The sequence below is a fragment of the Erinaceus europaeus genome, chromosome 7 (assembly GCF_950295315.1).
Source record: "Erinaceus europaeus chromosome 7, mEriEur2.1, whole genome shotgun sequence".
In the NCBI taxonomy this organism is placed as follows: domain Eukaryota; kingdom Metazoa; phylum Chordata; class Mammalia; order Eulipotyphla; family Erinaceidae; genus Erinaceus; species Erinaceus europaeus.
The window spans coordinates 117,975,821-117,990,881 of record NC_080168.1 but is presented as its reverse complement, the minus strand read 5'-3'; the positions used below and the strand labels follow the sequence as shown (position 1 = coordinate 117,990,881).

The window sequence follows — 15,061 nt, the reverse complement described above, 5'->3', positions numbered from 1 at the left end:
GGGTAAGTTCATGTGGCACCAAGCACAAGGACTGGCATAAGGATCCTGGTTAGAGCCCCCAGCTTCCCACCTGCAGGGGAGTGGCTTCACAGGCGGTGAAACAGGTCTGCAGGTGTCTATCTTTCTCTCCCCCTCTGTCTTCTCCTCCTCTCTCCAGTTCTCTCTGTCCTACCTAACAACGACGACACCAGTAACAACAACAATAATAACTACAACAATAAAAAACAACAAGGGCAACAAAAGGGGAAATAAATTTTAAAAAAAGAAATACAAAAAAAAAGACAAAAATATTTCAGAAATGAACGCGCACACACACACACAAAAACTCAAGGTGTTACATACCTTGCAAGAATGCAAGATATATCCTTATTATCTTACAATTTTCTAAATCACTAATAAAATTTTTAAAAGAATAAGAAAAAAAGAAAAAAGAAAAGATGTAGGAAAGATTTAAAAACTTCTAGAGAGAAAATGACATCATTTACAAAGTCAGAGGGGGTGTTGTACTGCACTAAAGCAAGGGATTGTGGGGAGAGATGGGAGTGTGCAGGGAGATGGGGTTTGGGGTTCTTGACGACAGTGGGGGGTAGAATAAGACTATGTAGCAGATACTTGTTACACAAAACTAGGAAAGTTTACACAGGTATAAACAAACATGCTAATTCATTAAACACCTCTCCAATAAAAAAAGAAAAATTATACATTTATGTGTATACACACACACACACATATAAAGACAGAGGACTACATATTCCTGTCAATGTGTTAAATGTAAAAGTATTATTTATATATATTCTTATCATTTATATGGAAATTTATTATATATAAATACAGATAAGAGCCTTTTTAAAACTTTCTTGTCTTAACCATTCTTTGAACAGCATCTGTATAAAGCAAGAATTTTAAAGTAACAAAATGAACAATCCAGAATGGGGAACATTGCAGAGGGCAATGAGAAATTAGGGGTAATGTGACAGGACTGGGGCAGGTTAAAGACTTTCAGGACTTATGTAGACAGGAAATGCTATGTAATCCTTGAACTATGAATCAGATCAACCCAACTAATATTTGAAAAAGGAAGACAGATATAATTATAGATGACTGGCTGAGATGAGGAATCATTATCACCTTTATTGGTTGCTAAGTAAGAAAGGCCCATATAACTAAAAGCTATCTCCCATCATATGAAGGGATATATAATAATTGCACAGAAGCAATTATTGAATATTGGTTATATAGAGTTTCCACACATCGCTTTTGAAAACATTTGAACTATTCCACAATGAAAAATGGAAGACAAAGGAAAACATAAGAAAACAAAATTGATATCAAAGCCTAAATAAAATCAAGCTTAATTATAAAAAGTAGGTTTACTTAAACTCCCGTGTCCAGTCCCATCCCACTCCCTAATGTTTCTGTCCAATTCAGATTTTCTAAAGATCAAAGAACAGAGAAGAGAAAAAAAGAATGGTGCCTCAAGTCGGGCTAGGGGACAAGGTTTAAACTACGAGTAGTGAACCAGAGTAACATTTTTATGTAGTTTGTAACATGCTGGAAATCCTCGACTATTAATTACCCACCATTTAAGCTTCTTTTATATATCTGGAGCCTATCACATGACCTAATGAAATAGTAAGACAGACAGTTAAACAGTGAGATTTTAATTTTAGAATATCACACTAGAAGTAGTAGAGAGGTGAGCTGATTGCTGTATGCAGAAGAGGTAATCTGGGTGATAAGTAGTGAAAGCAGGAAAAAGTTCAGAAGACTTGACAGACAAGGAAGAGAGGTGAGGAAATGTTAGAAATGAATAGCAAAAGAAAAAATTCTGACATAAGACAAGTCATATGTGATAAGAGTACGATCCCAAAGATAATGACAACTAGATCTATAGAAAATAGAATGGACTTAAGATATTTTGCTGTTGAATTATAGGAATTATAGGGTAAGGACATGGAAGCAAATATATTTTGATCACCTGGTATTTAAATGAAGTAAATAAAGCAAAAATCAATGGCAAATATCTATACATTCAAATCTGGTGTTCTTACCAATTCGAGTGATTTTATTATGTGAAACCTCAAGATTTTGGATATTACTGCAGCCATCCAGACCATGAAAAGAAGTGAGTTGATTTTTATTGAGAAGAACAACACAGAGATTTTCCAAATTTTCACAGTTGATAGCCTCAATATGGTTTTCCTGAAACAAAATAGTAAATGTAATTAGTATTATTTCTGTGGCTTACTAATGGCTCCTTGGAAGCTTGAAGAAAAAAAAAAAAGGTAGGGGGTGGGAGTGGATGCAGATAGAGAAATCTCCAAAAGAATGTCTGGGTAAGAAGCCCTGTAGTGGCACACCAGGTTGAGTACACATATTACTGTGCACAAGGACCTAGGTTTAAGCCCCTGGTCCCCACCTGCAGTGAATGAGGGTGGGGAAGGAAGCTTTTATAGCAGTGAATCAGTGCTGCAAATCAATCTCTCTCTCTCTCTCTCTCTCTCTCTTCCCCTTCCTCCCTCCCTAACTTCTCTCAATTTCTGTCTTTACTTTCAAGAAAAGAGAGAAGGGGTAACAGGAGAGGGGAGAGGAGAGGAGAGGAGAGGAGAGGAGAGGAGAGGAGAGGAGAGGAGAGGAGAGGAGAGGAGAGGAAAGAGAGAGGAGGGGAGGGGAGGAGAAGGGAGGGGAGAGAAAGGAAGAGGGGAGGGGAGGGGAGGAGAAGGGAGGGGAGAGAAAGGAAGAGGGGAGGGGAGGGGAGGAGAAGGGAGGGGAGAGAAAGGAAGAGGGGAGGGGAGAGGGGAGGGGAGGAGAGGGGGAAGGGAGAGGGGAGGGGAGGAAAGGAAAAAAAAATAACCACCAGGAGAAAAAAAAAAAAAAGCCACCAGGATAGGTGTGTTCATACTGCAGACACTGAGACCCAACAATAACTCTAGTGCCAAAGAATAAATAAAACATTACAGTAAACAATATTTATGTTCCCATATCTGGGAGTTACTCTTTTCCCAGATCCAGCTTTCTGGTATTTTTTCCAGCCATGACATCATCTCCCCAGAAAAAAAACTCGGATCCACCTGCATATCAGATTTCAGGCTCAGGGGAAAAAAACAAAACAACAAAAAGAAAACCTAGTATAGCCACAGGCCCTTTGGAATATAACTAAAATATGCCTATTAGCTATCTACAGAATGGAGAAAACCCCCCCCCCAACTCTTCATCTGCACTACTCCAGCCTTTAGATTCATGATTAGTCAACAACTTGTTTGGCTTTGTATGTTAACTCTCTTTTCAGCCACCAGGTTCCAGATGCTACCATGATGCCAACCAGACTTCCTTGGACAGACAACTTCACCAATGTGTCCTGGAGCTCTGATTACCCAGAACTCTGCCCCACTAGGGAAAGAGAGAGGCAGGCTGGGAGTATGGATAGACCTGTCAATATCAACGCCCAAGTTCAGCGGGGAAGCTATTACAGAAGCCAGACCTTTCCACCTTCTGCATCCCACAATGACCCTGGATTCATACTCCCAGAGGGATAAAGAATAGGAAATAGGAATTGTGTGGAGTTGTACCCCTCTTATCCTATGGTTTAGTCAGTGTTTCCTTTTTATAAAAGAAGAAGAAGTAGAAAAAGAAGAAGAAGGAGGAGGAGGAGGAGAAATAAAATAAAATAAAATAAAATAAAATAAAATAGAATAAAATAGAATAAAGGGCAGGAGATGAAGCTCACCTAATCGGACACTTGCCTTGTTATGCACATGGCCCAGATTTGAGCCCTTGGCAGCACACCACATGAGCACACTACAATACAGGGGTAGCTTCAGTGCTGTGGTATCTATCTCACTTCTGTTCTCTCTCTCTCTCCACATGCCTGTGAACGTACACATGTGCGTGCATGAGAGAGACAGACAGAGAGAGTAAAATTTAACCTGGGATGGTGAAATTGCATATACACAAGACCCAGCAGCATACCTGTGCATCAATATATTTCAATTTTTTGCAGCTACTCAGGCTGCATAAGTCAGTGAGTCCACAGTGTCGAAGAGATAGAAATTGAAGATTCATACACTCAGTCAGTGTGGAGAGATTACAACCTGGCAAATCTTGAAATGTAATTGTTGTGACCTAGAAAATTGAAGAGCATTGGAACTATATTAGTCTTGAAATATTTGAAAAGCTCATCTAAGGAAAGTAATTCTGCATATCAAGCCCACATTTGTTTTATGAGCTTGTTTTTTTTTTTGTTCCATACATAAAAAAGGCAAAAATAATGCAACCACAGATGACCACATCAAGTTCAAAAGTCATATGTTTCTCTCCCTTTCTCTCTCTCTCTCTCTCTTTCTCTCTCTCTCTCTCTCTCTGACATACCATATATGATATAATCACTAACTCACTCCAATGTTCTTCCACATTCAGTTTCTTTGTGTGACATGTTGTTGGCATGATTTTCAGGATTGCACCACAAAAACATATAAGGTTTGTGTTGAACAACAGCCTTAAAAATCCACTATTCTAGGAATACCCAGAAAGGACAAGTAGTCCTAACAGGACAGGGATAAGTTTTTGTGTCCAATTTAGCATGCCTAAACTAGAATTCCTCCACTATCCTCCAAAAATTAAGAAAGTTTTATTAGCGACATTATGCTATAATAGTTGAATCATGCAATACAAAAATATTCTGGGAGCTGGACAATGGTGCACCTGGTTTAGCACATGTTAGTTACTCTTTATAATTTTGCTTGAAAATTTCGGCTCTATAAACTTAGAAGATAAGCAGAATTAAGTACAATTGTTTCAAATTTCAGACATTGTTATAGTACAAGAATAAATAGTAATGTCTTCATCTAAAAATCCTAGGATCTTCAATTTTAACCTCTCCTTTCACTGCACTTGTCAAATACAGAGAAAATTACTTCATTCTGACAAGAGGAACTTAGGTCTGTCCCATTACTAATGCAAATTACCATCAAGTAAAAAGTTTCTAGAAATCTCCATTCTTAGAAGCTTATTAATGACCACCAGACCTTGTAATACGAACTTTAAGATATCAACGAAAGCTTTTGGTTGTGTTCTAAAAAGGAAAATACTCCCCAAAACTTTAATTTAGAGATCTCTTAAATGTATCTCCTGTTCAAGTGGTGCAATATTTTTTTTTTAGCAACTTCACTGAGTAAGAGTAAAATGTTTTCGCTACTGAAAAGTCCACTTCTATACTTGACCATGAAGTTGTTCCCTTTGTCCAGACTGGACTTTTAGTAGTCAAATCAGTGTAGTTTACACACATGATGATATTTGAAGATGGACATCTGGAACATGACTAATGTGAGAGCATAAAGTTACTTCAATCTTAGTAAAGAAGTCAATGCAGTCTACACACACTGATTATCAATGATGCATACATGTAATGTGGAAAATGTTAGAATATAATATTACCTTAATTTAAAAAAAAGGCAAGTTTAGGCCAGGGAGATATCACAATGGTTGCATGAAGAATGTTTGAAAGAGTATGTACAATCCCAAGCAATCGTTTGTCAGAGCTGAGCAGTGCTTCAGTTTAAAAAAAAAAAAAAAAAAAGAAGCGCAAGGACCAGCGTGAGGATCCCAGTTCAAGTCCCTGGCTCCCCACCTGCAGGGAGTGGATTCACAAGCAGTGAAGCAGGTGTCTTTCTTTTCCCCCTCTGTCTTCCCCTCCCCTCTCCATTTCTCTCTGTCCTATCCAACAACGATGACATCAATAACAACAGTAATAATAACTACAGCAACAATACAAACAAAAGGGCAACAAAAAGGAAATAAATAAATCTTTAAAAAAAAATATATATATATGGCTTTAAATGCACTCTAATATATTTTTGATTTATATAGAGAAAATCCATTGTAAAGAAATATTCACACTATTTTTAAAATACCTGCTGTAAAGTATTCCAAGGGCCACACTGAAGAATTTCTAATGTATTCAAAGGGGGCATCCTGTTAACAGGGCATTTTACAGCTCTCTTTCTCTTAACAATAGTCCTTTGTTGACTTTGCTTAAAGATTTCAAACCAGGGTTTAAGTGATTTAATCCAAGCTAGTCTCTTTTCTTCAATACAAGATAGAAGAGTTGATTTTGGCAAAGTGGGAGTCACAATGCTTACACATCCAACTGTATCTTCACAACATTCTTCTGGGATTTCTTTATTCTCAGATATGAGAGATTTTACTTCTGAAAAAACCAAAGATTTTTTTACATTACTGCAACTTACATCTTCACAAAGAGCATCTCTCCCTAAAATACAGCCTTGATTGTTTATTTCTCTACCTAAGTTTATCCTGGCATCAGTGATATTTGAAATCACGTCATCATTCTGAACACTGTCTTTTGAGTTCTCCTGAGTTTCCTCGGGTGTTAAGTCAATTTCTTTTTCTTCTACTACTGTATTTTCCTCCATATTGTCACATTTTTCTAACTTTGGGGGCAGAAGGTTTTGTTTCGTGGCAATCACTGGAATATTTTCTTCATGTGACATTTCATTCTGTTCGGATGCCTCTTCCTTTTCTGTATTTTGAATCTTGGTCTGTTGGCGGTCTTTGAGGACTTCCTGTCCTTCACTACTTTTCATTGTATTAATTTCCTGGCTATATCCTAACATGGCGATTCCCTGGGTTTCCTGCTTCACATTGTTTCTCAGAGCAGTCTCCATGGTTTCTTCCTCTTTCATTTTTGACTCTGGGTCTTGTAGCTGAAACCACTCTGTCATATTTTCTTTCAGATTGGCTTTTTCCAATTCACTTTCTTTGTCTGTATTTTCCTGTGCTGTTGCTTGGTCGGCCAGTGTTTCTGCTTCCTGTTCAACTAGGTTTTCGTTTTTTTCGTCCATTTTCCAGTTAGCCAAAGTGGCTTGGTTTGATAGATAGTCTCTTGGTTTCACTTGTATTGATTCTTTCAAAATAAGTTGTCTACAAATATTCTCTCTCTTTTTTGATGCTTCAGTTAGCCAGAGAGGTACATGTTCCCACTTCCTTGACTTCTCGTCCCCTAGTTTTGTGGCTATATGATCTTTTTTCTTTGCTGTATCTTCAGCCGTTAAATGTTTAGCATTACATTCTCCCTGCTTGAATGTTCTACTCGGTGCTGGTTGTTTGCTTACATCTTCTCTGAATTTTAACCTCTCTTTTTCTTCTCTGAGGATGTTCTTCTTTTCCTCATATTCTCTTTCTCTTCTTTTCCTTTCCTCCTGTCTCTTCTTCTTCCTCTCTTCTTCCACTCTTTGCTGTTCCTCTAATCTTTTTTGTTTCTCTCCTTCTATCTGTCGTATTTTTGCTTCCTTTTCCTTCCACTCTAGTGCTTTCCTTTCCTTCCTTTCTACTTGTTCCTTTATGATTGGGCCATATTTTTTGTGAAGAATAAAGGCTTTATATTTAGCTTGGATTTTCACAGCTGCTTTATGCCTCAGTTTTAACAGATGCATCTTTTCTTTTTCCTGAAGGTCTTTAAATCTTGTTCTTTCCTCTTCCATTTGTAAATGTAATTTCCTAATAAATTCCTAAAATAAACATAAATACTAATCAGCGCAAACCAAATCTTCATTGTTATTAAAATATCTTAAGAAATACAGATTACTAAATAAAAATTTTAAAAAGAAATGTGAGGAAAAAATAAATATAGATTACATTTCAGTCATCATAAAGTTACTAAAAAATTCAGTTAGAGGGAGTCGGGCAGTAGCACAGTGGGTTAAGCGCACGTGGTGCAAAGCCTAAGAACCAGCTTAAGGATACCTGTTCCAGCCCCTGGCTCCCCACCTGTAGGGGAGTCGCTTCACAGGCAGTGAAGCAGGTCTGTAGGTGTTTTTCTCTCGCCCTCTCTGTCTTCCCCTCCTTTCTCCATTTCTCTCTGTCCTACCCAACGACAGCAACAACAACAATAATAATAGTAACCACAATAATGATAAAACAAGGGCCACAAAAGGGGAAAAATGGTCTCCACGAGCAGTGGACTCGTGGTGCAGGCAGGAGCCCTAGCAATAACAATGGAGGCAAAAAAAAAAAAAAAATTCAGTTAGAGACCTACCACGGAGAGATACAAAACTGTACCCATGTGACAATAATATTTTTTAAGATAGAAAAAAGAGACCACAGCTTCCTTCAGTGTGGTGAGGGCCAGGATCAATCCCAGAGAGTGCACGTACCAAAGCATCAAGCAGTCTCAGTGAGCTATTTTGCCAGTTCAACAATAGCCTTGTAAATCATTAGTTCCCTAATGAATGATTTGAACAAAAGCAAAAGATTATCTAACCAAAAAAGTTCACTTAGGGGCCAGGCAGTGGCGCACAGAGTTAAGTGTACATAATACAAAGCACAGTGACCCACACAAGATTCTGGTTCCACCTGGCTCTCCACCTGCACGGTGGCCACTTCACAAGCTGAGAAGCAGGTCTGCAGATGGCTATCTTTCTCCCTCCCTCTCTATCTTCCCTCCCCATCTCAATTTCTCTCTGCAATTTTCTCTCTATCCAAAAAATGGAAAGAAAAAAAATGGCCGCCAGAAGCATTGTTTTCATAATGCAGGAACCCAGGCCCAGCAATAACCCTAGAGGTAAGAAGAAAAAAAATCACTTACAGAAACTAAATTTTTTATTTTAAAAGATAATAATAGTTTAAATATTGATTTTTGTTATTTTAATAGTGGTTTAATAATGATTAATAAAATACTGTAAGATTAACAGGGGTACAATTCCCCACAGTTCCCACCACCAGAGCTGTGGGTCTCATCCCCTCCATTGGAAGCTTTTAAATATTTAGGGACATTAATGAAGTTAGAATGATCCTCTAATATTATAAGAATGCTAAGGCATTCATAAATTAAAGAATTTTTTGAAGGCAGAATACATATGAAATTAGAAGGATACAGAAAAAAAAAAAAGCAGTCAAAAATTGTGTAAGAAAAAGGGACTTCAAATTTTCTGAGATGAAGTTTTTGATAATGGAAACTCTGAGAGCTAGCAGAGGACCATAGAAGGGAATTATATTGTGAAACTTACAGATAGGCAAATATAGATAGAACACACAGATAAGCACCATGAGAAACTGCCTTGGCCATACATCTTATTCCTTCTCAGATAATGAGTTCATACGTGATTTTCTTTGTAACGATTATACTAGGAGGGCACTGATGACCTTTCAATGTTCAGGCTCATTTACTCTAAGTAATATGAACTATTTTAATCATTGTCACTGCCTCTACTCTTTCTGCTTCATTCCTTATCTACTTTTTTTTTAAGATGGCTATTACACATTTTTTATCTTTTCACTACATGTCATGTATTTCTTTCTTTTTTTAAAATTAGAGGGTTTTTTTATTCCCTTTTGTTGCCCTTGTTGTTTTATTGTTGTAGTTATTATTGTTGTTGTTCTTGATGTCGTCGTTGCTGGATAGGACAGAGAGAAATGGAGAGAGGAGGGGAAGACAGAGAAGGGGAGAGAAAGCTAGACACCTGCAGACCTGCTTCACCGCCTGTGAAGTGACGCCTCTGCAGGTGGGGAGCCGGGGGCTCGAACCAAGCTCCTTACGCCAGTCCTTGCACTTTGCGCCACCTGCGCTTAACCCTGTGCGCTACCACTCGACTCCCATGTCATGTATTTCTTGTGCTGTTTTAGCTTTTGCCACTTTTTTGTTCTATATTTTAACATACTTGTCTCCTATTAGTTTGGCTTCAATTGCACTGATGCTTGCACCTCGGCTGTCAATTCTACTGTTGAATTTACAAATTAAATTTTTACTTTGATCAATGTTTTTGGCATCTCCAGCAATATTATGTATGCATAGGTTTACGCCTGAGAGCCAACATTTTTGTCTTTTTTATTTGAGAGACAGATGTGGGGGGGATTGGAGAGGAACAACACATAATACTTGGGCTTCCCCTGGTGCAATGGCACTCCTATATGGTGCCAGGGCTTGAACTGGACCAGATATGGCAAGGCACTCACTGGGTGGGTCAGCTATCATCCGATCCTCATCTTAATCTTTTAGAGTGATACTTCTTTTTTAAAATATTTTATTTATTTAGTAATGAGAGGGATAGGAGGAGACAGAAGGAACCAGATATCACACTAGTGCATGTGCTGCTGGGGATTGAACTCAGGACCTCATGCTTGAGAGTCCAAGGCTTTATCCACTGTGCCACCTCCCGGACCACAGAGTGGTACTTCTTTATAGATGTTAATTCTCTTTTCATTTCACCTTCATAACAATCTTTAATCATAGTGAAATGTTAACAATATTTCTTCACATCTTAAAAATATTAGAATTAAAATTATATGCAGACAGACTCATCATTGAGTTAGCTTATTTTCATTTGTAAGACATTCTGTCTCTAGGAGTTTCTGAGGATTAATGAAATTTTTACACTTCAGTAAATTACATCTTATACCAGCCAAACAGTATTAATTTTATATTTCTTTTTAAATTTATTTTATTTGATAGAACAGAGAAAACTTGAGAAGGAAGGGGAGATGGAGAGGGAGAAAGAGAGGCATGTGAAGCATTGCTTCACCATTTGTGAAGCTTCCCCACTACAGGTGGGGACCAGCACCTTGAACCTGTGTCCTTGCTCATAGTAATGGGTGCCTTAGCCAGGGCAGCCACCACCCAGCCAGAGAGTATTACTTAAAAGTTTCCACTTTAATAACAGTCATTTATTTCAAATGGAGAATGTTTTCACTGACTGAAAGCAATAGGTACCTCATGTTCCTTAAATTTCTCTTCCCACATTTTCTCTTCTTTATGGAGTTCATCATTCATCTTGTCCTGTTCCTTCTAAACAAATAATCACATTGAAATATTTTCAAATATAAGAGAATATGATGTTCATAACATACTAGTCTTACAACACGAGTCTATAAACAATAAAGACAGCAGCTTACCCAGTGGCCCTCAGTAACTAGTACTGAGATAACTTTCACTTCATTTAAGGTGCCAGAGCAATGTTCCGGAATGTCCCCATTTTAAATACCTAAAGATGTTTGCCACCTGGGAAAGTTGTATTATTTATGAGCTCATGAAGACTCACACAGTAAAATGCATTGGGTGGAAATACTGTTAGGCAATGCAAACTCAAGTTAACACTTGTCAAATAAGTTTTGTATTAGGAATGGTTAATGCATACAATTTGTCAGTTCTGCGGTAATGTTTTTTTTTTCTCTCTCTCTCTCTTAACAACTCTTCTTTAGCACCTATTTTGTTACAGACCTGCAAACAAACACCAGTAAAATATAATTTCTCCCCTCTGAAACTTTATCTTTAAAATGAGGATGTTGGATAAGAAGCTAAATTTGGGGAGGGAGGGAGTGCAGACACCTATCACAGGGAGATATAAAATGGTACCCATGTGTTAACTGTACAAACAAATGTATTTACTGCAAACCATTAATCCCCCAACAATAACAACAAAAAGAAAATATAAAAGGGGAAGCCAGTCTTTGGAAAAAAGAGAGGTAGTGGTGAAGAGATGGGAAGTTTACTAGTGGTGAATACATACATAAGTTGATAGTAACCAGATATGAAATCAGAAAAAAAAAAGTTCATAACTGATACAAAAAGCAAAGGAGCAGAAGCTACCTGCTGCAAATAAGTATTTATATTCCATCATTATAAAAGTGTGGCATTTCTGAAAGCACTATGAAACCTTCAAGCCCAAAGCATAATAAAGCAAGCATCTAGGAACACATTAAATTTATGAATACCATGTATCTTAACAATTATATGATAAAATGCAAAGTACTTTCAAAAAATTGAGTTAAAATTCTAGTTGTTATTAAATCCTTTTTTTTTTTTTTTTTTTTTTGCCTCCATGGTTATTGCTGGGGCTCGATGCCTGCACCATGAATCCACTGCTCCTGGAAGCCATTTTTTCCCTTTTGTTGCCATGGTTGTTTTATAGTTGTTGTGGTTATTATTGTTGCTGTTATTTATGCCATTGTTGTTGGATAGGACAGAGAGAAATGGAGAGAGAAGGGGAAGACAGATAGGGATAGAGAAAGATAGACACCTGCAGACCTGCTTCACCACCTGTGAAGCGACTCCCCTGCAGGTGGGGAGCCAAGGTCTAGAACTGGGATCCTTAAGCAGGTCCTTGTGCTTTGTGCCACATGTGCTTAACCCACTGCGCTACTATCTCGCCCCTTATTAGATCTTTTGTATCATCTAGACATATAGCTGAATACTTTGCCCTTGTAACAGTCAGTAGATTTTTGTCATAAAAACAAGTAAGTTTCTATGATTTTGTCAATGTTTCCTTTTTATAAATAAATTTTTAAAAAGAAATAAAAAAACAAGCAAAAGTGACAACTATCTCAAGAGAATTTTAAAATCTCATATTTTATAAGTCTGAAAATACCACTAACAATAACAGCAGTTCTTCTAGCGTTTGCCCTTCTTCTGTAGCCAGTCAACAGCGTCAGGTTGAGCCTGATGTAAAGTTTCGAGACCTCCTTTGAATCTGGAGAGGTGGCAGTCGTTGACTATGTGGGTCATAGTCTGTCTATAGCCGCAGGGGCAGTTCGGGTCGTCTCTGGCTCCCCAGCGATGGAACATAGCAGCGCACCGGCCATCGCCTGTTCGACAGCGATTGAGGAGGACCCAATCATAACGTGCTAGGTCAAAGCCGGGTTGACGCAGGGGTCTGTGATGAGGTGTTTGTTCTTGACCTCAGCTGACTGCCAACTCTGTTTCCAAAAGTCTGGAACAGAGAAGTTCAGTGTAGGCATAGGGGACCAGATTGGGTGACGAGACGTCAAGCGTTGGACAGGGTGGGCGAAGATATCCCCATATATTGGCAGGTCCGGTCGAGCGTAGACATGGGAAATGAACTTAGATGATGCCGCATCCCGACGAATATCTGGCGGGGCGATGTGGCTAAGAACTGGCAGCCATGGAACCGGGGTGGAACGGATGGTTCCAGAAATTATCCTCATGGAGGAATATAATTTGGAATCGACCAAGTGGACTTGGGGGCTACGGAACCATACTGGGGCACAGTATTCTGCAGTGGAATAGCATAATGCCAGAGATGATGATCGTAGTGTGGAAGCGCTCGCATCCCATGAGGAGCTGGCCAGTCTTGCAATGATGTTATTCCTCGCGCCCACCTTTGCTGCAGTTTTTATGAGATGTTCGTGAAATGACAGAGTGCGATCGAGAGTAATGCCAAGATAGACTGGCTGGGCTTCATGCCAGATTCTCGTATCGCCAAGCTGCACATTAAGCTCACGCGAGGCCGAGGCATGGTGTAGATGGAAAACAGATGATACCGTTTTTGCAGTGCTAGGGATTAGTTGCCATTTTTTACAGTAATCAGATATCAGAGACATGTCTTTCGTGAGTGTTTCCTCAAGGATGTCGAACTTGGATGCCTGAGTTGCACAGCAGATGTCATCGGCGTAGATGAACTTCCTTGAAGAAGTTTCTGGGAGGTCATTGATGTAAATATTAAATAGCGTAGGAGCCAGAACAGAGCCCTGGGGGAGGCCACTTGAGACAAGTCTCCATCTGCTAGATTTGTCACCCAGATGCACCCGGAATCTTCTGTTTTGGAGAAGAAACGATATAGTGTTGGCCACTCATGGAGGCAGGCATCTTGAGATCTTGACTAGGAGACCACGGTGCCAGACCGTGTCATAGGCTGCTGTGAGATCAACAAAGACAGCACCTGTCTTTAAATTCTTCTGGAATCCATTTTCAATGTAAGTTGAGAGGGCCAGGGCTTGTTCGCAGGTAGATCTTCCTGGGCGGAAACCAGCTTGGGCGGGTGATAGGAATTTCTCTGTAAGAGGAGAAATATGTGACAGAAGCAGCCTCTCAAGGAGTTTGTAACACACGGAGAGGAGAGAAATTGGTCTATAGCTGGCGGCCAGTGTTGGGTCTTTCTTTGGTTTCAAAACCGCTATTATCTTTGCACGACACCAAACTTTGGGCATAGACTCAGATTCCAAGATGTGGGACAGGAATGAAGTGAGCCACTTCTTTGCCGCGGGGCCCAGGTTAAGAATGAGTTCTGGGGTGATGTTTTCATAGCCAGCAGCTGTTCCCGGTTTAACCCTCCTCAAAGCGTCCTCCAGTTCAGACAGTGTAAAGGGAGAGATTTTTGGAGATGGACAAGACAACCAAAGTGGGATGACCACTCATGGGAAATTTCTCTTTTCAAGACTGGGTCGATCTTAGCACGTCCAACTTGAGTTAGGTGACTGGCCACTGAGTTTGGAGATACGGGAGGATGGGAGACGGGAGGGGGTTGGCTACCGGCACCCAGTCTGTGAAGAAGCTTCCAGGCCTTCCTACTTGAGTGGGTGAAGTTCAGACTTTCCGTGAGTTGTTGCCAGCGGGCTTGGCATGCTGCATCCAGGGAGGCAATGAGATGGTCAGCCACATCTGGGTCGCCCGACTCATCATACTGCTTTAGTAGTCGCTCGCATTCAGCATCAAGACAAGGCGTATAGTTAGCGCGTCTCCCATGAGGAATGGCTTGGGAAGCTGCTTTGAAGATGGCTTGGCGGAAGCGCCTGTAGGAATCTTCAGAGGGGATAGAGTTAATTGGAACTGCAGGAATAGATTTGTTGGTAAGATCACAGTTTGCTTTCCGAAAGTTCCATCTTAGTTTCTCCGAGCACAGAATCAGTGGGAGCTGGAGACCAATGTGGATGATAGCTGGGCGGTGATGACTGTGCGGGAAAATCTTGAGAACTTGTCTCGTAGCGGGAAAGGCTTGGCCGTTGACTGTGCTAATCCAGCACAGGTCGGGTGATGAGTCTTTATTCCATCTAGCACTGTGAAAAGAGCCTGGCTATTTGGGATCGTATAATAGGGAGAGGTCATTCGCTGAAGCCCAGTCGGCTAAGATAGAGCCGTCAGCACGAGTGGAGTAATATCCCCAGTCTTGGTGATGACTATTAAAGTCTCCAACGTAAACGGCTGGGTGATTCGGGCTAGGCAGGACCTCATTATCCCATGAGGCACTGGGAGGCTTATATACGTTGACAAGCTGAATAGTTCCAATAGTAATGGAGTCGTAGGAGGTCGAAGAGG

At 39.8% G+C, this 15,061-nt stretch overlaps 1 protein-coding gene across 1 annotated transcript in view; it reads right to left on the bottom strand.

Moving 5' to 3' along the window:
- LRRIQ1 (leucine rich repeats and IQ motif containing 1) overlaps positions 1-15,061 on the bottom strand; it is a 221,589-nt gene that overhangs the window by 183,855 nt on the left and 22,673 nt on the right. Inside the window, exons 8-11 of the mRNA XM_060193536.1 lie at positions 10,724-10,798; positions 5,910-7,526; positions 3,970-4,122; positions 2,052-2,202 (exon numbers count right to left, since the gene is read on the bottom strand). Coding sequence (XP_060049519.1) covers positions 2,052-2,202; positions 3,970-4,122; positions 5,910-7,526; positions 10,724-10,798 — 1,996 coding nt within the window. The remainder of the gene's footprint in view (positions 1-2,051; positions 2,203-3,969; positions 4,123-5,909; positions 7,527-10,723; positions 10,799-15,061) is intronic.